Below are 27,759 nucleotides of genomic sequence, written 5' to 3' on the forward strand. Positions count from 1 at the left end.
GCTCCCCGTGGACTCCTACCCGGTGCAACATGGCCGCAACCTCGCCTCTGCGCGACTGCCAGGTACACGGAGGCTGCCCCCGACCAGGTCCCCCTCGGGCCCCGGGTCCTGGGGGTGGCCCGGTGCTGGCGGAATGACGGGAGACATGGCTCGGGCGCGGGGCGTGGGGTGAGCCCTGGGCGCATTGGCGCATCCGCGGCAACGCCTGGAAGGGACCCGAGGCCCTTCTTGTGGAGTCCCCACCGAGGGAAATAAGGGGCGCCTGTCAGGGTACTCGGGAGACCCCAAGACCTCCTAAAAAACGTAGCTCACTGGGCATTGCTTGGGACACAGGGAAGCCCGCAAAGGTAAGGGGCTCCTTGGAACCGGCCCAGGACTGGGAGCCTGAGCCCATTTTGCAGATGAGGAAGGTGGAGGTCAGAGGGGCCAGGAGACTTGTGTGTGTTGAAGTTTGAAGGGCTCCTGGAAAGAAGGCACTGCTATTCCCTTCTTGCCGTCTGTAGGCCTGGAAGGATGCGAGGCTCCCGCTCTCCACCACGAGCAACGAAGCCTGCAAGCTGTTTGATGCCACGCTGACCCAGGTATGCCTGCCGAGAGAGGCCGCAGCCCCTTCTGTGGAGGTCTAGGGGAAGGGTTTTTAAATTGCGCCGTGACCTTAGCAATAGATGGCAGCACATCTGTGCACTTTGTACTGGAGGACGTGGGAGGGTGGGGACATATCTCTGCCCCCCCACAGCGTCCTGAGAGGGCCTCTGCCCTCGCTCTCCTTCCCCAGGACTCTGAGTGGTGGGTGGACAGCGGTGGGTGCCGGGGGATGTTTTTTGAGGGTGCTGGCCTCACCGGGCCTCCCGTTGTGGCCTGCTGAGGGTCTGATGCCGGGCTCGGCTACTTAGGACGTGGGATCCTGTCGTGGGATGAATCTGTGAGTATACTGTCTTCACCTCGGCTGTGCCGAGACTTTCTGCCACATTACCAGTCATTTCTCTACCAATGAAGGGTCCTATAGTTTTAGAACTAGGAGAAGTCTCAGAAGTAAGATCCAACTAGCTTCTTTGACAGGTGGGGAAACTGAGGCTCAGAGAGTTGAACCCACTTGACTTGAAGGTTGTCCATGAATTAGAGGCAGAACCAGGGTGAACCTGGGCCTAACTACACTGATAGAAAACTAAAGCTGACCTTGGCATGGGCGGTGAGGCTCCTGCATACTGACTTCATCCAAGTAACATGAGAACTCAGGGAGTTCTTAGAAGCCTATGGGCAGAACAAGAGAGGACTGATGGAATGCTGTGAGCTGCGCCATGGGTGCCCCTCGTGTTCCCAGCCTGCCCTGCCGAGGGACTCTGCTGTGGGCATCTGAGTTGTTTATTTTGTGTTTGACCTGGCTCACTTGCCCTTCCTGTATCTCGCTGACCTCTGTAGAGTACTCGATTTGTTTTTTGTCTGAGACGGAGTCTTGCCCTGTCACCCAGGCTGGAGTGCAATGGCATAGTCTTGACTCACTGCAAACTCCGCCTCTCGGGTTCAAGCGATTGCCCTGCCTCAGCCTCCCAAGTAGCTGGGATTACAGGCACGCACGATCACACCCGGCTAATTTTTTGTATCTTTAGTAGAGACGGGGTTTCACCATGTTGGTCAGGATGGTCACAAACTCCTGACCTTGTGATTCCCCTGCCTTGACCTCTCAAAGTGCTGGGATTACAGGCATGAGCCACTGTGCCCGGCCCCTAGTAATCAATTTGTTACACACCACATCCCCAATCAGTGGCAGCTCATCCTCCCAGCCTGGGTATATTTTGTCCCGTGTGTTGGTGTCTCTGTGCTGTCCTCTGTTAGAACTTGGATTCTTTAAATCTCTGTGCCAACCCTCCTGTATCTTGTCAAAATGCTTGTGTAGCTTATAGTCTCAGCTTTTTGGGAGGCTGAGGCAGGAGGATTGCTTGAGCCTGGGCGGTTGAGGCTGAAGTGAGCTGTGATTGTGCCACTGTACTCCAGCCTAGGCAACAGAGCGAACCCTGCCTTAAAAAAAAAAATACATGTACTAATTCTGGGTAGATGTAGGTTAGACAGCTGAAAGGGCATATTTTAAAATCCAATGTGTGATTATAGGTCTAGGACTTTTTTTTAAAACAGGCATTTGAGTAAAGGACCAGGTACAAATACACCAAATTGTTAAAAATGATGATGTGCTGGGCGTGGTGACTCACGCCTGTAATCCCAGCACTTTGGGAGGCTGAGGCAGGTGGATCATCTGAGGTCAGGAGTTCGAGACCAGTTTGGCCAACATGGTGAAACCCCGTCTCTACTAAAAATACAAAAAAATTAGCTGGGCATGGTGGCGTGCGCTTGTAATCCCAGCTACTCGGGAGGCTGAGGCAGGGGAATTCCTGAACCAGGGAGGTGGAGGTTGCAGTGAGCTGAGATAGCGCCACTGCCTTCCAGCCTAGGTGACAGGGCAAGACTCCATCTCAAAAAAAAAAAAAAAAAATTAGCCGGGCGCAGTGGTGCACACCTGTAATCCCAGCTACTAAGGAGACCAAGGCAGGAGAATTGCTTGAACCCTGGAGGCAGAGGTGGCAGTGAGCCAAGATCGTGCCATTGCACTCCAGCCTGGGTGACAGGGCGAGATTCTGTCTCAATTTAAAAAAAAAAATGATAAAATGAGATTTGGGTAAGTTTTATCTTTCAGCTTTTGTGTCTTTCTAACTCTCTAAAATGAATGTTTTCTGTGAATATTTTTAAAACGAATGAATAAGAAGCAGGAATATTCCTATCGTGACCGACTTCAAGGCTCCTCTTAGGGCAGAAGAAGCTGATGTGTAGCAGGTCACCGGTCAGGAGGAACCTGCCTTTTCTTTCTTTCTTTTCTTCTTTTTTGAGACGGAGTCTCACTCTGTTGCCCAGGCTGGAGTGCAGTGGTGCCTGGGTTCACGCCATTCTCCTGCCTCAGCCTCCCGAGTAGCTGGGATTACAGGTGCCCACCACCACACCCGGCTGATTTTTTGTATCTTTAGTAGAGACGGGGTTTCACCGTGTTAGCCAGGATGGTCTCGATCTCCTGACCTCATGATCCGCCCACCTCGGCCTCCCAAAGTGCTGGGATTACAGGCGTGAGCCACCACGCCTGGCCTTTTTTTTTTTTTTTTTCCTTTTCTTTTCTCTGTCACCCAGGCTGGGGTGCAGTGGCACGATCTCAGCTCACTGCAACCTCTACCTCCCAGGTTCAGGCGATTCTCCTGCCTCAGCCGCCCAAGTCTCAGCCGCCCAAGTTGCTGGGACTACAGACACGTGCCACCACGCCTGACTAATTTTTGTATTATTTGTAGAGACAGAGTTTCGCCATGTTGGCCAGGCTGGTCTCAAACTACCGCTCTCAAGTAATCCACCTGCCTCAGTCTTCCAAAGTGCTGGGATTACAGGCATGAGCCATCGCGCCCGGCCAGAACCTGCTTTTTTATTTTTCTTTTTTGGAAATGCAGCATCCCTGGCCCTAGAAAGTGTACCTCGGGTGATGTGTATTTCATTTCTTCATATGAAGAAAGTTATCAGCCAGGTTATGCCTTCTTTGGGTTAGAGTCCAGAAAATAGTCAGTGTTCTACAAAGAAAAACAAATCTGGATTTATTTTTATTTTTTGTTTTTTGAGACAGTCTCTCTCTGCCACCCAGGCTGGAGTGCAGTGGCGCAATCTTGGCTCATTGCAACCTCAGCCCCCGGATTCAAGTGATTCTCCTGCCTCTGCCTACAAAGTGGCTGGGACTACAGGCATGCACCACCATGCCCCACTAATTTTTCTATTTTTAGTAGAGATGGGGTTTTACCATGTTGGTCAGGCTGGTCTCGAACTCCTGACCTCAGATGTTCTGCCCACCTCGGCCTCCCAAAGTGTAAACCTGGATTTAGAGCCACCTTTGTTAGAATGATCCAAGGGCTCCATGAGGACTTGTTTTGCTTTTCCCATTTCAGTATGTAAAATGGACCAATGACAAGAGTCTCGGTGGCATCGAGGGCTGCCTGTCAAAGCTCAAAGCAGCAGATCCGACCTTCGGTGAGTAACACCTTCCCTGGGTGGAGGAGCCCCGCTTCACACATCCAGCCCCTCTCTCTTTCCTTTATCACAGGGACAGAGTTGGGATGGGGAAGGCAGGTTGGGTGGCAGCAACCAGGGTGGCATTTGCACAGAGGGAGAGAAGATGACAGCTGCCTTTGTGTTTGGAAAAACGGTCACTCCCATAAAGATGCCAGGTTCTAATAGAAGGCAATTTTCTCATCTTTTCTCTAATTACTATCAATTCGGGAATGAAGATGCTGATCTCATTTCTCAGATGAGGAAACTGAGGGTTGGCAAGAGTAAGACTGTACTTAAAGCCACCCAGCTGGTGGTTGACACCTGGGATTAGATAAAGCTTCCTGAATCCAAGGCCCAGACCCCTGGAACATGAGAGGTGGCTGCTGTAGCCTCCGTTGGGACCAGTGAGGCCTCATCCAGAGTGGCCAGGGTGAGGTGGTTACCGATGGGTGACAGAGGCCGGCACCCAGGCAAGCCATGTGTACAGCAGGCATGGGGAAGCCAGCACAGTGCATTGCAGGTGGGTGGTCCCAGGGCGTGGCAAGGTTCTGGGCCTGGGAGAAGGTCTGATGAGGGGACAGGGCTCTTGTCAGGGTGGCAGGGACCCCCTTGTCCCCCTGCTGCAGCCTAGTCAGACTTAAGGCAGGGCACTTGTGCTGCCCTGGAGAAGACAAACAAGGAAATAACTAGGGGAGAACGGGGGAGCCAAACCCAGTCATGGGGAGCCAGGAGCCAGGGATGGGCTCGGACTCTCTGAGCAGACCTTGAGCCCTGATCAGGGGGCTTCGACCACCTGAATCATCAGCTGGGCTGGGCTGGGCTCGACCATCGGAATCACCAGCTGTTTTCCAGGGGCCACATGGGTGGTCCTAGCACTATGGTTGGGTCCTGGGTCCCAGGCCTGAGCCAGTGACCAAGTTCCAAATGCCAGTGGACACCCTGGCTCTCCCAGAGTGGGGCCTGGGGGCCTGCACTCCTTGCCAGCAAGGCTGCTGCGAGGGCCACAAGGCACACACCCCCACCCTAACTTCTAGCATGTGTGAGCAGCACAGATGGGATCATGACTTCTGTGCTCTGGGGCCTCCTTGGTCCAGCCCCTCGTGAGCAGCATCCACTGATGCCTCCCGGGAGCCGTGTGCTGGCTGTGGCAATAGTGTCAGCTGATGAGCCTGCAGGCAGCCGCTAAGTGGCTCATCCATTGAAGGGGGAAGGTGCTTTAGACACTGGCACTCAGCAGAATGCCCTCACTAGAAAAATGTTCAAGGGTGCCTTTAGGCTTGCCGTTCGCTCCATGCTTGACAAGCGCCGAGGCTGAGTTCCAGACAGTTGGCAGGGCCACAGTGCCCAGCCTACTGCTGCCTGGCTGGCCCCTCCTGGGACGTGGGGTATCTCTGTGACATGTGGAGTCTGGGCTGGAATGGGCTGAGCTGGACCATCTGAACCATTCTCTAACCTCCCACCAGCGATGGGCCACGCCATCTCTACTGGCCTTGTGCTGATTGGAACTGGAAGCTCCGTGAAGCTGGACAAAGAGCTGGACCTGGCTGTGAAGACAATGATGGAGATTTCAAGAACCCAGCCACTGACAAGGCGGGAGCAGCTGCACGTGTCTGCAGTAGAGACCTTTGCCAAGGGGTGAGGGGCCTCCCTGGGCTGGGAGCTGGCACCCTGAGGCTGAGCTGGGGGAGTGGCAGAGTATCCCTATCCCTATGCCCTTGGGAGGGGGGCGGGTTGGGAGAATGCTTCTCTCCCTGCCTCCTGAGATTCTCTGACGGAAAATCGCATCCTGTCTGCTTCCCTATCCTTGGTGGAGTGCTGAGTGAGGAAGCAGTTGGTGAAGATTCCCAACTTAGTGTCCAAAGTAACTTACTTTGTTTCATTAAGTAAATTGTATATTATTTTCCTTACAAAAATAATAGGGTCACACTACAGAAATTACTAGGTTAGGGAAGAGAGAAGAAAACATGCTTCTTCTAGTGAGAAATAAACAATCAAATCAAATCTTCACCCATAAGTTCCTTGCTCTCGCACTGACTTTCACATCATCCCCCCGTTGTTCCCACGCTGGTTCCCTCATTCTCCAGGACAGCCCCCATGTCTGCTCAGGCAGGCGAGATGCCCTGCAGAGTTAGGCGACCTTAGCCAATTGTGCAGGGGCTCAGGGATTCCGAACCCTGAGACTGGGGAGGTACGGCGTGGTCTTCCTGGTAAGTCAGCCCAGGTGTGGGTTCCACCTCAGAGACTTCCTGTGGCTGTCTCACGGTCTCCACTGGGATTATCTTTGGCAATTTGTTAAACTAGTTTTTTTTTTTTTAATTGAACTAAAGAGTAAAAGTTCCCACTGGGTTTTCAGTTTGTTTTCTGATTCATAACCTAACATAGAAACTGATTTTTTTAAATTTATTTATTTAGAGTTTTGCTCTTGTCGCCCAGGCTGGAATGCAGTGGTGCAATCTCGGCTCACTGCCTCCACCTCACGGGTTCAAGCGATTCTCCTGCCTCAGCCTCGCGGGTAGCTGGGATTACAGGCACATATCACCACACCCTGTTCATTTTTGTATTTTTAGTAGAGACGGGGTTTCACCATCTTGGCCAGGCTGGTCTTGAACTCCTGACCTCGTGATCCACCTGCCTTGGTCTCCCAAAGTGCTGGGATTACAGGCATAAGCCACCGCGCCCGGTCAGAAACTGATTTTTAAAAAAACACATCCATGTAGACCATGACACTGGTGAGAAACAATGCCTCTTACGTTCCCTGTGTGGGTGGACTATGTGTTCAGCGTTGGTGAGAAATCTTTCTCGGTTTCCAGGAACTTTCCGAAAGCCTGTGAACTATGGGAACAGATTCTCCAGGACCACCCGACAGACATGTTGGCCCTGAAATTTTCCCATGATGCTTATTTTTACCTGGGCTATCAGGAACAGATGCGAGATTCTGTTGCTCGAATTTACCCCTTCTGGACACCTGACATCCCCCTAAGCAGGTATGTGCCAGCTGGAAATCCCATTATTTCTGTTTCTTAACTCTCTTCTGCCCTAAAAATATGGTGACTCTCTTGGCCCTGTCCTAAAAATAATGGGACCACCGTTGCTATTCTTCTAGTTCCTTAAAGTTCAAAGGCCTCATTTTCTTCACTTGATTTTCATTCCACCTGTGAATGAGGTAGTACCATTATGTATTAGTCAGCATGGGATTGTTTTTGCTGCAGTAACAAACATCCCCTGGTTCTTCTTCCCCAAAGCTTATTACAGCAAAGGTTTATTTTTCACTCATACTATGTGGCTACCTTAGGAGGGCTGAGGGCTCTGCCACCATGTCCTTGTCTCCATCTGGGATCCCAGCTGATGAAGCAACTGCCCTCTGGACACACCTGTCACTAAGAGGGAAAAGCAAGCTTTCCTTGGGGGGCTTACAATGGCAATTAAAGGTTTAGAATGAAAGGGATATCCTGCCACTCCCAAGTCATCGGCCAGAACTGATCACATGACCTCACCCACCCACAAGAGACCAGGAAGTACAGTTTTACCGTGTGCTTGGGAAGAGAAGAAGGCCCGGAATGTGCATGAACAGCCCCAGTGACCACCACACAGGATTGACTTCACTGCAGCTTCATTACAGAATAGTTGTGAGGTTCAGACAGGTTAATAAGCTGTATTATTTAGTCAGCACTCTCCAGAGAAGCCCAGAGAGCTCTGAGACAGAGAGAGAGATGGAGATTTATTTTAAGGAATTGGCTCATGTGAGTGTGAGGGCTGGCAAGTTCAAAATCTGTAGGACAGGGCAGCAAGCTGGAAATTGCTGCAGGAGTCAGCATTAGTCTTACATCTGGAGGCAGTCTGCAGGCAGAATTTCTTCTTCTAGGGGCCTCCGTCTTTCTCTTAAGGCCTTTAACTAATTGGATGAGGCCCACCCACATGGAGGGTAATCTGCTTTGCTCAAATCACATCTTCACAAGACTGGGCACAGTGGCTTATGCCTGTAATCCCAGCTGTTTGGGAAGCTGAGGCGGTAGGATTGCTTGAGCCCAGGAGTTCGAGATAAGCTTGGTCAACATGGCAAGACTCTGTCTCTACAAAAAGAAAAAATAAATTTAAAAAGTTAGCCAGGCATGGTGGCATGTGCCTGTCGTTCCGGCTACTCAGGAGGCTGTGGCGGGAGGTTCCCTTGAGCCCAGGAGTTTGAGGCTGCAGTGAGCTGGCGATCATGCCACTGCACTCAGCCTGAGCAGCAGAGCAAGACTCTGTATCGAAAAGAATATATATATATATATATATATATATAAAAATATATATATATATATATAAAAATATATATATATATATAAAAATATATATATATATATATAAAAATATATATATATATAAAAATATATATATATATATATATATAAAAATATATATATATATATATAAAAATATATATATATATATAAAAAATACTTTTACAGCAACATCTAGACTGGTGTTTCACCAAACAACTGGGCACCATGGGCCAGCCAAATTGACACATAAAAAATTAACCGTCATGAGAACCTAATAGTACCTGACACACAGCAAGCATACAATAAATAGCTTAAGTGTTGAGGATTAAATGACCCCAGTAAACAATACATATATACACACACACACATACATTTTAAAGATAACTCTGGAAGCCAGTGCTTAAGAACATTGCTTCAATGAATAGCAAAAGCTAGAATCAGTCTTCTTGCAAAGTAATGAAGCTAACATCTTAGTCTCAAACAGAAGCCCTATTGCCCTATTTTGTTTTCACTTAACCCCAAGAAACCACAGGAAAGAAACCTGTTTCATGTGTGACCACCCTAGATATGTGGGTGCGCAGTTGCAGATGAGATTGGAAGTGTGGGCTGGGCGCAGTGGCTCACGCCTGTAATCCCAGCACTTTGGGAGGCCGAGGCGGGTGGATCACCTGAGGTCAGGAGTTTGAGGCCAGCCTGGCCAACATGGTGAAACCCCGTCTCTACTAAAAATACCAAAATTAGCTGGGTGTGGTGGCAGGTGCCTGTAATCCCAGCTACTCAGGACGCTGAGGAAGGAGAATTGCTTGAATTCAGGAGGCGGAGGTTGCAGTGAGCTGAGATTGTGCCACTGCACTCCAGCCTGGGCAACAGAGCGAGACTCTGTCTCAAAAAAAAAAAAAAAAAAAGAGAGAGAGAGAGAGATTGGAAGTGTGCAATTATTCAGCAGTGTCTTCCAGCCCATCCTGGGCTGGGCCTGGGCTGAGGCTGAGTTGGACAGACAGGTCCCAGCCTGTGGGAGCTCCGGGTCTGGGGAGGACCCGGCCATCCACTGAGTGCATTCCAGGCCAGGCAGGGGACTGTGTACAGCACTGCAGAAGTCAAGGAGGAGCTGTTGACAGCCCACAGGTCACGGAGGCTTCCCAGGGAGGTGCCCCTGGGTGGATGTCACCCTGCAGACAGGAAAGGGAGGACCCTTGTTACTCTCAGTGGAGACCCGTGTTGATTCTTAGAAGGTGGGATGCTAATTGAGGAGCAGGGCCGCTCTCCATGCTGGGCTTGGGGATGAGTGTGCGGATGTAATGTTCACCTTGCCCCTCACCAGTGGGAAGCACGGAATTGCTGACAAGTACAGAGCTTGGCATGGAGTTGGAGGTTGTGTCAGTCTCCTGCGGTTGCTGTAGCGAAGGGCTGCAAACTGGGTGGTTTGGAGCAGCAGACAGGTACTCACAGCTTTGAGGACCAAAAGTCCCATCTAAGGTGTCATCAGGGCCAGTGCCCTCAAAGCCTCAGGGGTGGGTCCTTCCTGCCTCTTCCAATTTCTGGTGGTGCCCAGAGTTCCTTGAAGTCCCTTGGCTCGCAGCTGTGTCACTCTGCCTTGGTCTTTACCTGCCGCCTTCCCTCGGCATCTGTGTCTTCACACGGCCCTCTTGTAAGGACACCAGTCATTGCGTTAGGGCCCACCCTAATCCCGTATGACCCCCTCTAAACTTGATTACCTCTGCAAAGACCCTATTTCCAAAAAAGGTCACATTCCCAGTGCTGGCAGTGAAGACCTCAGAGTATCTTTGGGGGGACGCAGTTCAACCTGCTACCCATCCATCATTTTGTATTCTGAGATTTTTTTTTCTGTTTTTAGCTATGTGAAAGGCATCTACTCTTTTGGCTTGATGGAAACCAACTTCTACGACCAGGCAGAAAAACTCGCCAAAGAGGTAAGTGGGTCCTTCCTAAGGTGCCTGACCCCTCAGGGAGTAGCTGTTGGGTGGACCAGGGCATATGAGGGGCACCATTCATGTGTGACCCCGGTGAACCCCATCCCTGGTCTCACTTCCTCAGAGAGATTGGGGAGCTTATGTTAGTGTGAGCAGCTGCGACCCACCAGGGGCTGTCATTCACCTGTGGCCCCCCAAAGTCCCCAGAGCCACGTTCCTTGGCTAACACTGGATCCACGTCTACAGATGAGGTTGATGGGGTACAGGGAGCCTGTGGTCAGCCCGCTCACTTAGGGTTGCACAGAGTGGCAGGTCTGGGCTCCCACCAGCTCTGCCTGGCTTCGGAGCCCACACTGCCCTGCTGGGACAGGACTTTGTAGGAGGAGAAGTGTAAATAAGCGTTGGCTCTTCCTTCCTGAACTTCGCATTTCTAAGCATCACCCACGGCACCAGAGGTTCAGGGAGCTGAGTGATGATCGCCAGTCATGATAATTGCTGGGTGCCCATGCGTACCTGGGCCCAGGGCTGGGTGGCAGGCTGCAGCTGTAAGGCATGGGGCACGGGTGGTCTCACGCTCTGGGGGTCCCTCTCCTCTACTCTTCTTCTTGCAGGAGTGGAAACTGAGGCCCATGGAGGGGCTGCCATGCACAAGGGAGTGACAGCTGCTCCTGTGCCCGGCTCTGTGCAGCACTTTATGTGTGTCTGCTGCATCCACACAGCTCTGCCCACGTGATGTTCAACTCCTTATTGCCCAGATGAGGGGCCCAAGGCTCAGAGGCCAAGGCTAGAGCCTGCCTAAGGCCACATGGCTCAGAGATGGCAGAGCCAGATTCCACCCAGGCCACCGGGCAACGGCTGTCCTTTCAGCTGCCTGCTCCAGGCCCCGCCTCCCAACATCCTGGCTGGGGTTCTTCCCCCAGTAATTGCCCTAGTCGGCCTGCAGCACCCTCTCCGGGAGACAGCATTGGGGCCCAAGGGTCCCTGCGCTCTCTGAAGACTGCTCTGATTAGAGAGTCCGAGACTTGAGGCTTGAGTGATGTGCTCTTTGCTTTAACTCTGAGTCAGGGCAGGTGGGGGACCCGAGTGGCTTTCTGACAGTCTTGGTTCCATGGCCTGGGTGACCAGAGAGCACCATCCAGGGGTCAGCTGTGGGAAAGTCCCTTGGAGACCATGGCAGCTGGGCCCTCCTGTGGGTGGCATCCATCTGGGCACCTGAGAGCTCCTGGGACAGTTGGAGAAGCTCTGGACAAGGGTAGCTGTGGCAAACCAGATATGGCAAGTCCCCCCCAACCGAGGGTGGCCAAAAATACATGCAAGCCCACGCCTTGCAAGGAACAAGAATTGGTGGACAGGGTCCCCTCCCTGCTCCGTTGCTCCCCTTTCGCCTCCTGTCCCTTGTCTTGCAGGCGCCAACTCTTTGTCTTCAACACCAGCACCCCACAGACAACTACTGGGCAGGAAAAGTGGGCTGTGATGGGGCCAGGGGTGGTAACTCATGGGTGCTGTGACTGCAGCCCCAGGCCCATGAGGGTAGGGAGCCAGGGCAGGAGCAGGCAGGCAGCAGGCACAGGCACAGCCACAGAGCTTGGGGACCTGGAGCTCCATCCAAGTGGCTCAATGGGTGGAGGCTTAGGGAGGAAGCGGCAAGCCAGGGTGCCAGGAGCAGAGCTGTAGAGGGGCAGGTGAGGACTGGATTCTGCTGGGCCTTGTAGCCTGGGAATGCAGTTTGGACTCCTTCCCAGGGAGCCATGGTAGGGCTCCAAGAGAGGGAGGAAGCCAGTCAGCCCATCAGAGCTGGTGACAGCCACCACCCTTCACTCCCGCCATGCATGAAAGCAGCATGCTTAGCAGGGTCCCATCTCAGGGCCCCGTGCCCATCCTGCTTAGACTGTGCCCAAGTGTCCTGTACTCAGAGACCCTGCCCCAGGGGTGCCCACGGTCCCCTTCAGACACACTTTCTTTCCCTCTGTTCCCACATGGAGTGGGCTGGGCCCACGAAAGCTGAGTGGTGAGCAGAGAGGCAGGGCTTGCTGGGGCCGACCTCCTGCCAAAAGCCTCGCAGCAGGTGCTGGGCCAGGACAGAAGAGCTTGGGGCTTCTGGACCCCTATGAAAGGCGTGGGGAGACTGAGACAGTGGGGCTGGTGGGAACTCATGATTTGGCATGGGAGACCTGGGCACAGGCCAGGCAATGGGGCTTCTGTGAGCCTCAGTTTACTGCTCCATTTTCTAAGCTCTGCCTGGGGCTGAGTAGATGCTTAGCAAACATGAGCTGAACACATAAATAGAAGAAAGAAACAGCTAGGAGGGGAGGATCATTCCATGAGTCCTGCCTGCCTCTCTGGTTGCTGTCGAGCTCACAGGTCATGGGAGCAGCTGTTGTCATGTTGTCATGATAACCTCAGAGCCAGCTGTTTCTGCACCCAGAAAGCCACGTGTCCTCACATATATGGTAGTGGGAAGAGGCAGCCACAGCCACTGGAGGACTTGACAGTTCACACCACATTCACATGGGCAGTAACCACTTCTCTAAGAGGAAGGCAGCATCCGTGGCCTTCCAGGCAGCAACTGAGGCCCAGAGAGGGCGGGTGTGTTTTGCAAGTGCCTCAGCTGTACGCAGAATGCTGTGGGCTTGGGTCTGAGCCCTGGCTTTGGAAAGATCCTGCTGCTGTCCAGCTGGGTGAAGTCGCGTAGCCTCCCTAAGACTCAGCTTCCTCATCTGTGAACCGGGCAGTGAGACCCATGAGCTGGTGTGCCCGGGCAGGCGGGAAGTGGTGCTAATTGTCAGTGTTTTGAGTCAGAGTCCCGTCCCCCCACTTGCTCCACCCCGTTCAGCCCAGGCCCCTCTTGCCCCTTAGAGACCTGTCATCGCCTGCCCCAGCAGCCTGACTGATCTGCTTTATCTGGAATCCTCTTCCCCGCACCCTGCGTAGGCTTTATCTATTAACCCGACAGACGCATGGTCGGTGCACACCGTCGCTCACATCCACGAGATGAAAGCGGAGATCAAGGATGGGTTGGAATTCATGCAGCACTCAGAGACCCTCTGGAAGGTACGATGCTTGTCAATGGGTCATCTCCCTGGGAAATGCAGCGCGTCCCCTTGAGTCAGGCCAAGGCTTTATGGACAAGAGTTACAGGGCGTGGCTTAATTCTCAGGGTTCCCTCTCCTCCTCCTCCTGCACCTGCCTCAGGTGTTTGGCTGCTGAGCAGAATGCAGTCAAGATTCCGGTCCCCACCCCAGGCCCATACCTTACCCTAGGGACTCCACTGAGGGTCCAGCCCAGACTTCTCTGCCCTCACAGGACCTGGTCAAGAGGAGCGAGCAGCCTCTTAGAAGCGCATGAGCTATACCATGACAGGGACCCTCTGTGGGATGTGGAAACCCAGAGGAGGCATTAAACTCAACTGGGCTTGGGGGGACAGTGGCTAGGGAAGGCATCCTGGAGGAGGCAACCTCTGAGTTGGCTACTGAAGGATAAGCAGGTGTATGCCACACAGAGAGGGAAGATGGAGGGCATCCCAGCCCGTCACCAGCTTGAGCAAGGCCTCCAAGGCCTATAGTGGCCTGTGAGGGAGAGGAGAGCTGCATACTTTGTTGTCCTAGAGCCCAGGTACAAGGCGGACATGGGCTGTGCAGGAGGCCTTGTCAGTCCCTGTTTCCAGGGGAGGTAAGATGGTGTCCAGGCAGAGGCGGAAACGCCTGCAGAGGCCTCAGAGAAGGAAAGGCTAGCACCATGGTGGAGGTGGGCCCTCTGGACAGATGGGGCTGCATCAGGTAAGCCTATTGGGCTCAAGGGAGATGGGGCCTCCCCTGGGACAGGGACACAGGGTCGCTCACTCAGCGTTTACTGAATACCTGCTTTGTACTTGGGGTCAGCAAGAAATCAGGGAAGGGTGTGCACTTGGCTCCCAAGCAGGGGCCGTGCAGTCTGAGCCACGCTGCGGAGGATCCTCGGGCCTCCAGATTCGGCTCTGTCAAGGGGGCAGCTGTCAGGTTCCCTTCTCAGGGACGGTGAGGTTTGTTTGAGGTTTCTGAGTGCTGGGCACTGTCACTTGAGGATCATGAGTCCCGTCTCCCGAGCTTGGAAATACCCTAGCAGGGGCCACAGCTCTGAGCCCAGCACAGGTCCTACTTTAACACTGCTTCATGCTGAGGGTAGCCTAAGGTAGCCACCCACATACCACCCACTGCCCTGGCTCTCGGGGTTTTGCCAGCACCTGTTGGAGTGTGGCCCTGGGCCTGTTGATCTCTGCAGGTTTTTGTTTTTGTTTTCGTTTTTTTTTTTGAGACAAGTTCTCTCTCTGTCGCCCAAGCTGGAGTGCAATGGCACAATCAGGGCTCACCGCAGCCTCGACCTCCTGGGCTCAAGTGATCCTTCCACCTCGGCCTCCCAAATAGCTGGGACTACTGGCGCGTGCCACCACACCTGGCTAATTTAAAATTTTTTTTTTTTTTTTAGAGAGACAGCGTCTCTTCCCTATGTTGCCCAGGTGGGTCTTGGACTCTTGGGCTCAATTGATCCTTCTGCCTCAGCTTCCCAAAGTACTGGGATTACAGGCATGAGCCACCATGCCCGGCTGATCCTTGCAGTTTTATCCAAGTGCCCTGAGCTGTTTGGGCACCCATGGGCCTCGCACCTCCCTGTGGAGTGGCTCTGTTAATCCTTTTCTCAACTTCACATGTGAGGAAGGCAAAGCTGGAGTTGCTGAAGTAACTTCCTCTGCACCGGTCCTGGGGCTGCTGCTCCCCAGCTCAGGCGAGTAGGTTGGGAACCTCCCCTAGCCTCAGTTTCCTCCTGGTAAATGCAGCATAATTTCTTCACCGCCCTTTGGAGTGGAAGAAGATTATGTGGCCTGGAGACACCTAGTGCAGAATATTGTTTCCTGCACTCAAAGATGATGGTTTCTGTGGCTGGGCGCGGTGGCTCACGCCTTTAATCCCAGCACTTTGGGAGGCTGAGGCGGGCGGATCACCTGAGGTCAGAAGTTCGAGACCACCCTGGCCAACATGGTGAAACCCTGTCTCTACCAAAGATACAAAAATTAGCCGGTGTGGTGGTGCACACTTGTAATCCCAGCTACTCAGGAGACTGAGGCAGGAGAATCGCTTGAACCCAGGAGGCAGAGGTTGCAGTGAGCCAAGATCGTGTCACTACACTCCAGCCTGAGCAACAGAGCCAGACTCAGTCTCAAAAAAAAAAAAAAAAAGATGATGGTTTCTGCATTAGCACAAAACAACATTTGTTTTTTTCCCATAGGCCTTCAGACTTTTCATAAATTCTCGTTTTTTTTTTCTCCAGGACTCTGATATGTTGGCTTGTCATAACTATTGGCACTGGGCTTTATATCTGATTGAGAAGGTAAGGTGACCATCTGTTTGCACTGTCTTATCCTGTAAAGATGTCTAGAGGGAGAAAGATTTTTCTAGCTTTTGCTATGTATTCACATCCATTGGAGCCCTGATGCAATGGAGCATTAACATTTCCAAAGAGCATTCCAGGCTTCAACCTTTTTAGGGGTGTTTTTCACTGTGGAGGCCTGGAAATCGCATCTGTGGTATATAACTTGTAGATACCAGTCAGAGCGAGTGCCTGTGGCTGGAGTGGAGAGCCAAGCCCCAACCCCGCAGGGTGTACCTGCCTGGGCCATGAGATCTTCCAACAGGAGCCAGGCTATGGGGCAGCTGCTTGGGACACCCTTGACCCCAGTGATTCCGCCACAGGGTTCCATGTTCAAGACTGTCACTTGCAGTGCTCCTTATCGTGCACAAAAGCTAGCAGCTCCCTGAGTGTCCATAAAGTGAGAAATGCTGAGAACATGAGGGCCCTGTCATGACGTGAGAATGTGATGATACAGTGTCTGGAAGACAGCACGGAACCCAGCTGAATATACAGGAGAGGAAACATATGCAGAAAAGAAAAAAGCGGCTGGGCACAGTGGCTCATGCCTGTAATCCCAGCACTTTGAGAGGCCAAGGCAGGCAAATCACTTGAGATCAAGAGTTTGAGAGCAGCCTGGGCAACATGGTAAAACCCCATCTCTACTAAAAATACAAAAATTAGCCGGGCATGGTGGCACCTCCCTGTAGTCCTGAGGCTGAGGCATGAGAATCGCTTGAACCTGGGATGCGGAGGTTACAGTGAGCCGAGATTGTGTCACTGTACTCCAGCCTGGGTGACAGAGTGAGACCCCATCTCAAAAAAAAAAAAAAAAAAAGGCTAAAAAGCTTGCAGCAGTTAGTATGAGCAATACCTATATTAACTTTCCACTAGGAGAGAGAATGCTTCCACAGCAACTGTTTCTTCCGTAGTGGCGGCACAGGTGCTGCTGTCCTTTCTACACTGGGGAACCAAAGGCCCGGTTGGAAGCGGGTTCACCTTCTCCCATCCCTAATGCTACCAGGACACCGTCCGTCCCCCTCTGAGAGGAGGTGGAGGCCGGAGACCATGTGCTCAGGGGGCTTTGGCCTGGCTGTTCTCAGTTCATGTCCCAGCATTACACTTTGCCTTCTCCCGAGTTTAATAAGGAGAACTTTATTCTTCCAGGGCGAATATGAGGCCGCACTGACCATCTACGATACCCACGTAAGTTGCATTCACACCGTGTTTGGTTTGTTGCAGCATTTTGCCTTTGAGTCTCAAAGAGACCAGATTTTTGAGTTTATCAGGATTGTCCCAGCCAGAAAAACAGCTGGAGCAAGAACACATTTCTTCTGTAAGGCCTCATGGGGTTAATTTTGCCAAGAGCAATGTTGTAACCCTGTCTATGATGGGGACAGTGGTTGGCTCTGCTCTCCCCGAGGGTGCTGACAGATATACACATCTAAGGGCCTCGCCTCTGCAGTTGTGGACTCTCCTCCAGCCCTTTCAGATCACTTTTCTTTGGTAAGACAACTGGTCTACCCATAGGAATTTTTTTTTTTTTTTTTTTTTTTTTTTTTTTGAGACAGAGTTTTGCTCTTGTTGCCCAGGCTGGAGTGCAATGGTGCGATTGGCTGGAATTTTTTTTCTTTGCTGTGATAAAATAAAAATAACATAAAATTACGTGTACAAGGCCGGGTGTGGTGGCTCACACCTGTAATCCCAGTAATTTGGGAGTCCGAGGCGGGTGGATCATTTGAGGTCAGGAGTTCAAGACCAGCCTGACCAACATGGCGAAACCCTGTCTCTACTAAAAATACAAAAAAATTAGCTAGGCGTGGTGGTGGGCACCTGTAATCCCAGCTACTCGGGACGCTGAGGCACGAGAATTGCTTGAACCCAGGAGGCAGAGGTTACAGTGAGCTGAGATCACGCTACTGCACTCCAGCCTGGGTGACAGAGCGAGACCTTGTCTCAAAAAAAAAAAAAAAAAAAAAAGTGTATAGCTCTGTGGCATTAAGTGCATTCACATTGTGCAACCATCACCACCCTCCATTTTCAGAACATTCTTCATTTACCCAAACTGAAACCCTATACCCATTAAACACTAACTCCCCATTCCTCCTCCCCGGGCCCAGGCATTCTTTTGAGAGGGTGGAAAAAAAAGCCTGAAGCCTGACTCACAGCTCCCAAGGACCCCAGCGATGGCTTCATCAGAAAAGCCTGGGACCACAGAAATGCTTGTGATATGGGGATCTAAACATCAGAGAAAAACACACAGTAAATTTCCCTTGAAGTAATCCTTTCTACACGGTCAGGAAGCTGTAGTAAGAAATGAAGGGTGGGCCCGGCGTGGTGGCTCACACATGTAATCCCAGCACTTTGGGATGCTGAGACAGGTAGATCACCGGAGGTCAGGAGTTCGATACCAGCCTGGCCAACATGGTGAAATCCCGTCTCTACTAAAAATACAAAAACTAGCTGCGTGTGGTGGTGGGCGCCTGTAATCCCAGCTACTTAGGAGGCTGAGGCAGGAGAATTGCTTGAACCCAGGAGGTGGAGGTTGCAGTTAGCCAAGATTGTGCCATTTGTACTCCAGCCTGGGCGACAGAGGGAGACTCCATCTCAAAAAAAAAAAAAAAAAAGAAAGAAAGAAATGAAGGGTGACATACACCATGAGCTGGAGGTGGCCTCTCAGCAAAGCTGAGTCTAGAAACGTGATGGGGCAGACAGCCCTCCCACCAGTGTGGTCTGAGGCCCAGGGCTGGGAGGTGGCAGGTTCTTTGGGCCTGGCCCGGGCCCTGGGTATGCAATGCAGTGGGCTCTTTCTTCAGGTCCGCCTGGTGACCCCTCTAGTGCTTGGAGCAGTCTACACCCCAGGCAAGGGTGACGGGCCTGTCAGTTGAGGTGATGGGGACAGTGGCAGAGGGCTTGCTTTATGCAGGGCCCACCCCGCCTGGACAGGCTGACCCTGGCTGTGCCTGCAGCCCCCTCATCTGGCCCGCCTGCTGAGCCCGCCTTGGCCGCCCTGTCTTCCAGATCCTTCCCAGCCTGCAGGCCAACGGTGCAATGCTGGACGTGGTGGACAGCTGCTCCATGCTCTACCGCCTGCAGATGGAAGGTAGCCATCCCCGCAGCCCCACTGGCTTCTGCCTCTTCCTCCCACATCATGAGGAGAGGGTGCTGTGGTCTAGGCCCAGGGCTGGGCAAGAGCTCGTGGGTGAGCCACTCCAGACCCCTCTGCAGGCCTGGCCACTGCCTTGGGTACCGTTCTGCAGCTGCCTCCCAGCTGGCCCAAAGCTGGAGGGGGTGCCCAGGCCGCACTGCTCTTTCTTCCAGTTCCCACCGCTCCTCGATGTGGACGTCTCCAGCTCTGCACCCAGGGCGGCACCTGCTGTGCTGTTCCCATGGCCGGCCTGCCTGCCAAGCCTTCGGGGCACTGGTAGCACCTGGCCACCTGTCTTGATGCCACCTCCTTTCCTAAAACATGAGAGAGTTTCTCAACTCCCTGGGATTGTAGACAGGTTTCTCAACCTTGTCATGCTCTGCAGGTAGCCTGGAGGGACCAACCGCAGCTCTGGGGGCTCTTGAGGGCTCTAGCCAACCACTGGGGTGCCAGATGGTTCTCCCCTTGCCTCAGGCTCAGCAGAGTCATCCTGGAACCACAGAGGCCTGGGCTGGGCCCTGGGTCAGCAGTACAATGAGGGCTGCAGGCCTGGGCTGAGCAATTCAGGGACCTGAGGGCGGGCATGACAGGCTGTTTCTAGAGATTCAGAAGGCTTCCTAATGGAGGTGAAACGTGAGCTACAGAAGCATATGTGGGGCTTGCTGGGCAGAGACAAGGGAAAGAGTTACTCTCAGAGAAAGCAGACCATCCAAAGCTACCGGGACATAGAAGCCAGCAGCCTGCTGCAGGACAAGGGGCTGGAGGGCAGGCTTGATGTGGTCAGATGGGGCAACAGCAGGCTGAGGGGCGCAGGAGCCAGGGAGCCCACCTGTGGGAAGGGCAGGCTGAGGCTGGAGACCCAGAGAAAAGTGGGGAGGCTGGGGGATCCTTAGGGAGGTCGGGGGATCCATGGGGAAGCCAAGGGTTGTGTGGGAAGGCCGGGGGATCCAAGAGGCCTGGGGTTTGTCAAAGCGGCCAGAGGCTTTGTTTAATAACCTTTGACACTTTTTAAAATGTGCTTCCTACTTACGTGTCTATGGCCTCTATAACTAAACAGTCCTAACAGAGGCCTAAGCACAAGGCCAGACGCTGCCCGTGGCCCTGCCCACCTCCCCGGCCTCTCACCTGGGACAGGGTCATCAACGCCTCCAAGGGAGGCGCTGTGAGGGAGGCCTTTGCACAGGACACGCCCCAGAGCCTCACTCCAGGCCGTGGGTCTCCTCCCCACGTCCTCAGGAGTGTCTGTGGGCCAGCGGTGGCAGGATGTCCTGCCTGTGACCCGGAAGCACAGCCGAGACCACACCCTGCTGTTCAATGACGCACACTTCCTGATGGCATCCCTGGGTGCACACGACCCCCAGACCACACAGGAGCTGCTGACCACCCTGCGGGATGCCAGCGAGTATGCACAGGGACCTTCTCGGGGTGGGGGTCCTCGCCCTGCTGAGAGGGTGAGGGGGTGCTAGGGCCATGCCGAGACCTGTTCAGTGCCTGCCCCGCCTGTGAGTGCAGCAGGGGGGATGCCCATGGAGGCAGCTCCCAGGTGTGCACCCCTATAGATGTGCGTCCCCTGGTGCAGACCCCTGAGGTGTGTGCACCCACAGCTGTACAACTGGTTGCCCCAAGACACAGAGCTGCCTCCATCCCCAGGGCGGGTTTAGATCCTCAGGGTCATAGGGCTGCCTCCCGTGGAGAGGACACAGTGAAGCCCTGAAACCAGAGATACCTGCTGCTTACAGGCCCGGAGGTCCTGGACGAGGTGCTTCTGTGCTCTGAACCTCAGTTTCCCCATCTAAATCAGGGATGGTGCTTGGCAAGAGCTGGTGAGGGCTGACTTGGAGGACCTGGGCTGCCCTGCCCATTCCCTTCTGGGGGTGATGATTGCCTTGACTTGCAGTGCCAGGCCTTTGCCTGTGTTGTCATCAGTCCTGACAGTTCTGTTAGATTGGCACTGTTATGCCTGCCTTACAGATGAGCAAACTGAGGCTGGAAGGTGGGGGACCAGGTAGCTGGAAATGGGCGAACTCCAACCCAGGTCTGAGCTCAGTGCCCTGTCCTGTCCCCTCGATGGGCTGCCCCGCCTGTCACCTCACCTCATCAGTGTGGCATGTATCAGGCACTGGGCCAGGGACACCTCGCTGAGGAAGAAATGGCCCTGCCCTTCCTGGATGTTCTGTGATGGGCAGGCAGCTGAGGGCACTGTCTTGGGTTCGCAGATCCCCAGGGGAGAACTGCCAGCACCTCCTGGCCCGAGACGTGGGGCTGCCCCTGTGCCAGGCCCTGGTGGAGGCTGAGGACGGGAACCCTGACCGCGTCCTGGAGCTGCTCCTGCCCATCCGCTACCGGATCGTCCAGCTCGGTGGGAGCAATGCCCAGGTAAGCCAATGGCCGCCAGCTGGGGCGCCTAGGGCCTGGGCCAGGGAGTCTGGGCGCCGTGCAGCCCCCAAGTTTCTCCCGTGGTGTTGGCGCCAACAATGTGAATGTGAACGTGTCTCTCACGCTCCCGCCCTGTAAGTTCGTCATTGAGGGTGTGGCATCAACACCACTGTCTCCCTGGAAAGCAGGCAGCCCGCGGTGGGCGGGGACTCGCCTCCCCCATCCTGAGGTACAGGAGCCTCACATGCCCGATTGACATTTCAGAGAGACGTCTTCAACCAGCTGCTGATTCACGCGGCCTTAAACTGCACCTCCAGCGTCCATAAGAACGTGGCCCGGTGAGCTCCTGGCCCCTGCCCAGCACTCCCGACTTTCACCGGCTCTCCCTGCAGACCTCAGGAGTGCCTGGAAGCCCCACCACCCTTGGCCCGAGATGCTCCTGCTCCTGAGGCTGTGAGGTCGCGAGGCTGTGGGGAATTTGGTTCTCCTTTGTTAGCAGGCTCAATTTGACCAAGTGGAGCCAGCCCTACCCCAGGCCCAACCTCCCACCCTCCCCAGCCCACTCCCTTTTAGCCATGCTAAGCTACCTGGGTACGTAAATACGTCCTGCTCTTTCAGGCTCCTGGGCGTTTGCACGCTTGGAACACCCTTTCTCCTTTTGTACCTGGCTGACACCTAATGCTCAGTTAGACCTCAGCTCATTTCACCTGCCTGCCTGTGCTGGGTACCGAGAGGGAGCAGTGAGCAGGCACACTAGTCACTGGCTACCAGGAGCCCATCTGTAGTCAGGGGAGCGACAGGGAGCCATCAGTCCCACAGACACATAAACTCGCACTGAGGGAGCAGCAGCTGAGGGCAGACCCGAAAGCACAGTGGGTTTAGCCAGGCCAGGCATGGGGCTGGTAGGAGGGTGGTGGGGCTGGAGGGTGAGTGTTAGGAGGGTGGCGTGGCTGGAGGGTGAGTGTTAGGAGGGTGGCATGGCTGGAGGGTGTGTCAGGAGGGTGGCATGGCTGGAGAGTGAGTGTGTCAGGAGGGTGACTTGGCTGGAGGGTGTTAGGAGGGTGGTGTGGCTGGAGGGTGAGTGTTAGGGTGGTGTGGCTGGAGGGTGAGTGTGTTAGGGCAGCGTGGCTGGAGGGTTTTAGGGTGGCGTGACTGGCGGTTGAGTGTTAGGAGGGTGGTGTGGCTGATGGTTGAGTGTTAGGAGGGTGGCGTGGCTGGAGGGTGAGTGTGTCAGGAGGATGGCATGGCTGGAGGGTGTTAGGAGGGTGGCGTGGCTGGAGGGTGAGTGTGTCAGGAGGATGGCATGGCTGGAGGGTGTTAGGAGGGTGGCGTGGCTGGAGGGTGAGTGTTAGGAGGGTGGCGTGGCTGGAGGGTGTTAGGAGGGTGGCGTAGCTGGAGGGTGAGTGTTAGGAGGGCGGCGTGACTGGCGGTTGAGTGTTAGGAGTGTGGTGTGGCTGGAGGGTGAGTGTTAGGAGTGTGGCATGGCTGTAGGGTGAGTGTGTTAGGAGGGTGGCATGGCTGTAGGGTGAGTGTGTTAGGAGGGTGGCGTGGCTGGAGGGTGAGTGTTAGGAGGGTGGCGTGGCTGGCAAGTGAGTGTCAGGAGGGTGGCATAGCTGGCAGATGAGAGTGCTGGGGGAACTCCAAAGAGCCCCCACCATTGCCAGCGGCTTTGGTGCTTCCATGGCCCAACTTGCCTCCCTCCACTCAGGCTGTGAGCTCTTGGCAGCAGCTGCGGAGCCCGTATGCCTGAGCGGCGAGTTTGACACCTCTCCTTGCCCAGGTCCCCCGCGACCCTCAGACATAAGTGAAAGGAAGAATAGAGGAGTCATGGGGTGCCTGGTGGGGAAGGTGTGCTGTGAGAGCAGGTGGCAGTCCGGGGCCACAGGAGGCCCTTGGCTGGTGACAAGCCCAGTGATTTAGGCGCAGGTGCACCAGCGCAGCTCCCTCCAGGCAGGGTTACCCAAACTGAGCTGTACAGGTTCTGTGGTACTCATGAAACAGGTCTGGCTGGCAGCACTGGAACCGCCTAGAACTGTAAAATGTCTTGGACGCATGCTCCCCGCTTTGCCCTTCCATGGCGGTAGACAAAACCATGCATGTTTCTTTAGTGGTCAAGCCCCCTGGGGAGCTCAGGCTGTGGTGTGGGTGGGAGTTGGTGCCTCTGGCAGCAGCGGTGGGGAAAGTGGCTGTGTGGACAGGAGGGCTGAGGGTGGAGCTGGGGTGACATCTGTGGGGCAGTGCGGCGGTGCTGATGTGGCCTTCTGCGGGGCCCAGTCGGGGAGGGCAGGGGGAGAGCAGGCTGCACAGGGAGCCGACCGCAGTAGGAGGCATGGGGGGTGCCTTCTCTCCAAGTCCTGTCCTGCTACCAGGCAGCATCCATGGGGCCATCAGCACAGCTTACCAGCCCCCAAGGTGGGAAACCTTCCACCCCCAGCCATGGTGCCCCCACAATGAGTGCCCGGCCCCAGCCCCTTCACACCACCCACGCCCTCCAGAACCACTGCTGTCAGGTGTTTGGGGGCTGTCTTAGTCAGTTTGGGTTGTTATTTTAAAAGTGCCACAGACAGGCCGGGCACGGTGGCTCACGCCTGTAATCCCAACACTTTAGGAGGCAAAGGCGGGTGGATCACCTGAGGTCAGGAGTTCAAGACCAGCCTGGCTAATGTGGTGAAACTCTGCCTCTACTAAAAATACAAAAAATTAGCCGAGCGTGGTGGTGGGTACCTGTAATCCCGGCTAGTCGGGAGCCTGAGGCAGGAGAATCGCTTGAACCTGGGAGGTGGAAGATGCAGTGAGCCGAGATCGCGTCATTGCACTCCAGCCTGAGTGACCGAGGGAGATTCTATCTCAAAAAATAAAAAAAGTGCCACAGACTGGGCGGCTTGCACAGTAGGCATGCACTGTCTCACGGTTCTGGAGGCTGGAATGGCCAGGAACAAGGCCTGGCTGGGTTCAGTTTCTGCAGAGGCCTCTCTTCCTGGCTTCTGGACAGCCTCTTTCTTGCTGTGTCCTCACATGACCTTTCCTTTGAGTGCTAGTTCTTTCATGTCTCTTCTTTCTTTTTAAATTTTTTTATATTTTTAGAGGCAAGGTCTCACTCGGTCACCCAGGTTGGAATGCAGTGGTGTGATCCTGGGCTCAAGGAATCTTCCTGCCTTATCCTCCCATAGTGCAGGGATTACAGGGGTGAGCCACCACACCTGTCTCTTCTTATAAGGGCACTAATCCCATTCACAAGGGCCCCACCCTCATGACTTAATCACCTCCAAGAGGCCCTGTTCCTAACACCATCACCTTGGGCATTTGGGCTTCAACACATACATTTAGCCTGGACACAGACATTCAGTCCACAGCAGGGTCTTTATCTCAAACCGTACCTGGGTCTTCTCTCTTCAAACCTGGGTTTTCCCCACTGGCACCTGTTGTGCCCCATCTTGGGTGTGGCTTCCTGCACTGGAGGTCTGTGCCCTCCCATCCTCACCTCTCCCCAAACTGAGGCCAGGCCTCCTGCCCCTGGGCCTTGGCCCTTGCTGTTCCCTCAGTGCCGCAGTCTAGCCTGCCTGTGTTCTGCCTTGGGACCAAGGGACCACCAGGCCCCACATCCGTCTAGAAGGTTCTGTAACAGGACCTCTGTGTCTGTTTCCGCAGGAGCCTTCTGATGGAGCGTGATGCCTTGAAGCCCAACTCGCCCCTGACCGAGCGGCTCATCCGCAAGGCGGCTACCGTCCACCTCCTGCAGTGAGCCAGCCTGGCCGCCTCCACCCTGCAGAACCTCAGTGGTGGCCTCACTGCGTCCAGTCAGCTGCTCCACCAGGTTAGGGTCAGGAGACGGCCAGAGCCTGTTTGTTAGGGCCGTTGGAGGGTGATCTTCAGTATTACATGAAGTGGATCATGGGTTAATTTTAAATGTGATTCTGAATCTCCTTTCAGTCCTCGAGAAGGGCCAATGAGCATTTTTCAGCAGTCACAACCAGTGTGAGTGCTGCTCTTTCCACCTGCCTTGCAAATTCTGTTTCCCAGGGGAATGTGTCTACTGCCTGGTGGTTCAAAGGTTGGAAGGCAGGGCAGAGGTGGGGGCTGATTCTGCTGGGACAGGTCTTCCAGAGGCAGCCTCCCCCCACTGCCTGTCCCCATCCCCACCAGGCTGCCCTTGGGATGGACTTTTTCATTCTTTTCTTTATATTCTAGACAGGCTCTGTCGTCTCATTGTGTTGCTGTCCCATTTTTCAGGGGAGGGTACCGGGGTAGGGGACTGGCCAGCCCAGGGTCAGACTACGAGAGGCCCCCACCTGCTGCCTTTGGACTCAGTCCCCTGCTGCTGCATCCACCACCCTCCTTACAGATCAACGCGCACATGGGGTTCTGCTGTCTCTGGGGCAAGTCTTGGAGCCCCCTGGGGGGCTCTGTTGGTGCTGATTTGGACCCGTTTCTCTTTTTAAACTGCACATCATAACAGGGCTTCATGTTGAGCATGATTTTAATCATAAATGCACTTCTGAGGTGCAAGGATTGAGCTCAGAGCTGCTCTGTTGTGGCAAAACCCAAAGTGCTGTGATGTGTGGCTGTGACAAGCCTGGAGCGGGTCCTGTGAGTGCCGCCTCTGTCTCCTGCTTCCCCACTGAACGCCTCCTGAATGTGCCGCTGACTCAGCTGTGCTGCTTTCAGCCTTCCTGTAAGGGCGGTCCCAGTGCACAGATGTTTTTCAAGTTCCTCAGTTTGTACTGAAATTAGGGATTCATCAGGGCAGGAAGCAGGCAGGCCTCCTAGAAGGGAGAGGAGGCCTCCAAATCTATTGAGTCCCCACAGTTTGCTCAAGCCCAGGCAAATTTCTGTGATTAAAATGAATTAATAAGTTCCTCCAAGTCTTTGAGCATCTATGGTGCAGGCCCGGGGCTGGGTCCTGGGGAGATGGCTTCTCCTTGAACTTAAGGTAGGTGGGGCAGGTCAGGCGCAGTGGCTCACGCCTGTAATCCCACCACTTTGGGAGGCCGAGGTGGGTGGATCCCCTGATGTCAGGAGTTCGAGATCAGCCTGGCCAACATGGTGAAACCCTGTCTCTACTAAAAATACAAAAATTAGCTGAGCATGGTGGTGCACGTCTGTAATCCTAGCTACTTGGGAGGCTGAGGTAGGAGAATCGCTTGAACCTGGGAGGCAGCGATTGCAGTGAGCCAAGATCGTGCCATTGCACTGCAGTCTGGGCAACAGAGCGAGACTCCCATCTCAAGGGAAAAAAAAAAAGTAGGTGGGGCATCTAGTCAAGAAAATGAGAGGTCGGGCACAGTGGCTCACGCCTGTAATCCCAGCACTTTGGGAGACCGAGGCAGGTGGATCACGAGGTCAGGAGATCGAGACCATCCTGGCTAACACGGTGAAACCCCATCTCTACTAAAAATACAAAAAATTAGCCGGGCATGGTGGTGGGTGCCTGTAGTCCCAGCTACTCGGGAGGCTGAGGCAGGAGAATGGCGTGAACCCGGGAGGCGGAGCTTGCAGTGAGCTGAGATCGTGCCACTGCACTCCAGCCTGGGTGACAGAGCAAGACTCCGTCTCAAAAAAAAAAGAAAGAAAATGGGTAATTATAGTAGTATTTCCTATTTCCAGAGAGGCGCCTTCTCTACTCAAGAACTAGGGACACATCCTAAGGGGAGCCTCCTTTCCCTCTCCTGGTTCCAAGCAAGACATGACTTGGCTGTGCAATTGGAAACCCTGGTCCCTCCTCCAGGAAGCCTTCTACCCCCCATCCCCCACTGCAGGCTGGTGAGGGTGCTGCCTCTGTGCCCCTCAGCCCTTGGCACTTGCCTTTGCTATTGCACCCCTGCCATGACCTCTCCAGGTCAGGGACAGCATCTGTCCCTAGCATCACCCGGCACATGGCCTGCACTGAGTAGCTGTCAGTGAAAGTTGGTGAATGAAGGCATAAATAAATGAAGTCAAACTCTGTATTAGGCCTTCTTGCATTGCTATGAAGAAATACCTGACGCTAGGTAATTTATAAAGAGGTTTAATTGGCTCACAGTTCCGCAGGCTTTTCAGGAAGTATGGTGCTGGCATCTGCTTCTGGTGCAACCCCAGGAAGCTTAAGATCATGACATAAGGTGATGGGGAACCAGTGTATCACATAGTGAGAGCAGGAGTAAGAGAGAGAAGGGGAGGTCTTAGACTCTTAAATAACCAGATCTTGTGTGAACTAAGCAAGAACTCATCACCAAGGGGATGGTGCTAAACCATTCATAAGGGATCTGCCCTCACGACCCAATTACTTCCCACCCGGCCCCACTTCCAACATTGGGATCACATTTCAACATGAGATTTTGAGGGGACACACATCCAAACTACAGCAAATCCTATTGGGGGCAGAAATGAATCTGCCATAGATAGGCCACACCTACTATGTGCTGACATGATACAGGGAGAGGAGTATCAGGAATGACTGTTGGGGATCCCTCTGCCATTCTCCCAGCAGACATCCCCAGGATGAGCTGAGGGGAATGCAATGAGCAGGCCAAACTCTTCCCAAGCTGTTTGACCACACCCACCTACCCCAGCACTCTCAGCCCCTGCCTGGTGCCCTGTGCTGAGCTGGGTGAGGCTGGGG

The 27,759-nt window shown here is 54.0% G+C and overlaps 1 protein-coding gene across 1 annotated transcript; it reads left to right on the forward strand.

Annotated features, from left to right (window-relative positions):
* TTC38 (tetratricopeptide repeat domain 38) lies at positions 1–26,023 on the forward strand. Its single transcript, NM_001131122.2, is given in 14 exon segments — positions 1–62; positions 504–581; positions 3,963–4,044; positions 5,529–5,700; positions 6,876–7,049; positions 10,183–10,258; positions 13,190–13,309; positions 15,560–15,619; positions 16,805–16,843; positions 18,659–18,740; positions 20,022–20,187; positions 21,002–21,161; positions 21,426–21,499; positions 24,810–26,023. Coding segments are annotated over 14 exon segments (1,410 nt in total). The 5' UTR covers positions 1–29; the 3' UTR covers positions 24,904–26,023.
* The last annotated feature ends 1,736 nt before the right edge of the window (positions 26,024–27,759 follow it).

Source organism: Pongo abelii, chromosome 23 (genome assembly GCF_028885655.2).
Source record: "Pongo abelii isolate AG06213 chromosome 23, NHGRI_mPonAbe1-v2.0_pri, whole genome shotgun sequence".
In the NCBI taxonomy this organism is placed as follows: Eukaryota; Metazoa; Chordata; class Mammalia; order Primates; family Hominidae; genus Pongo; species Pongo abelii.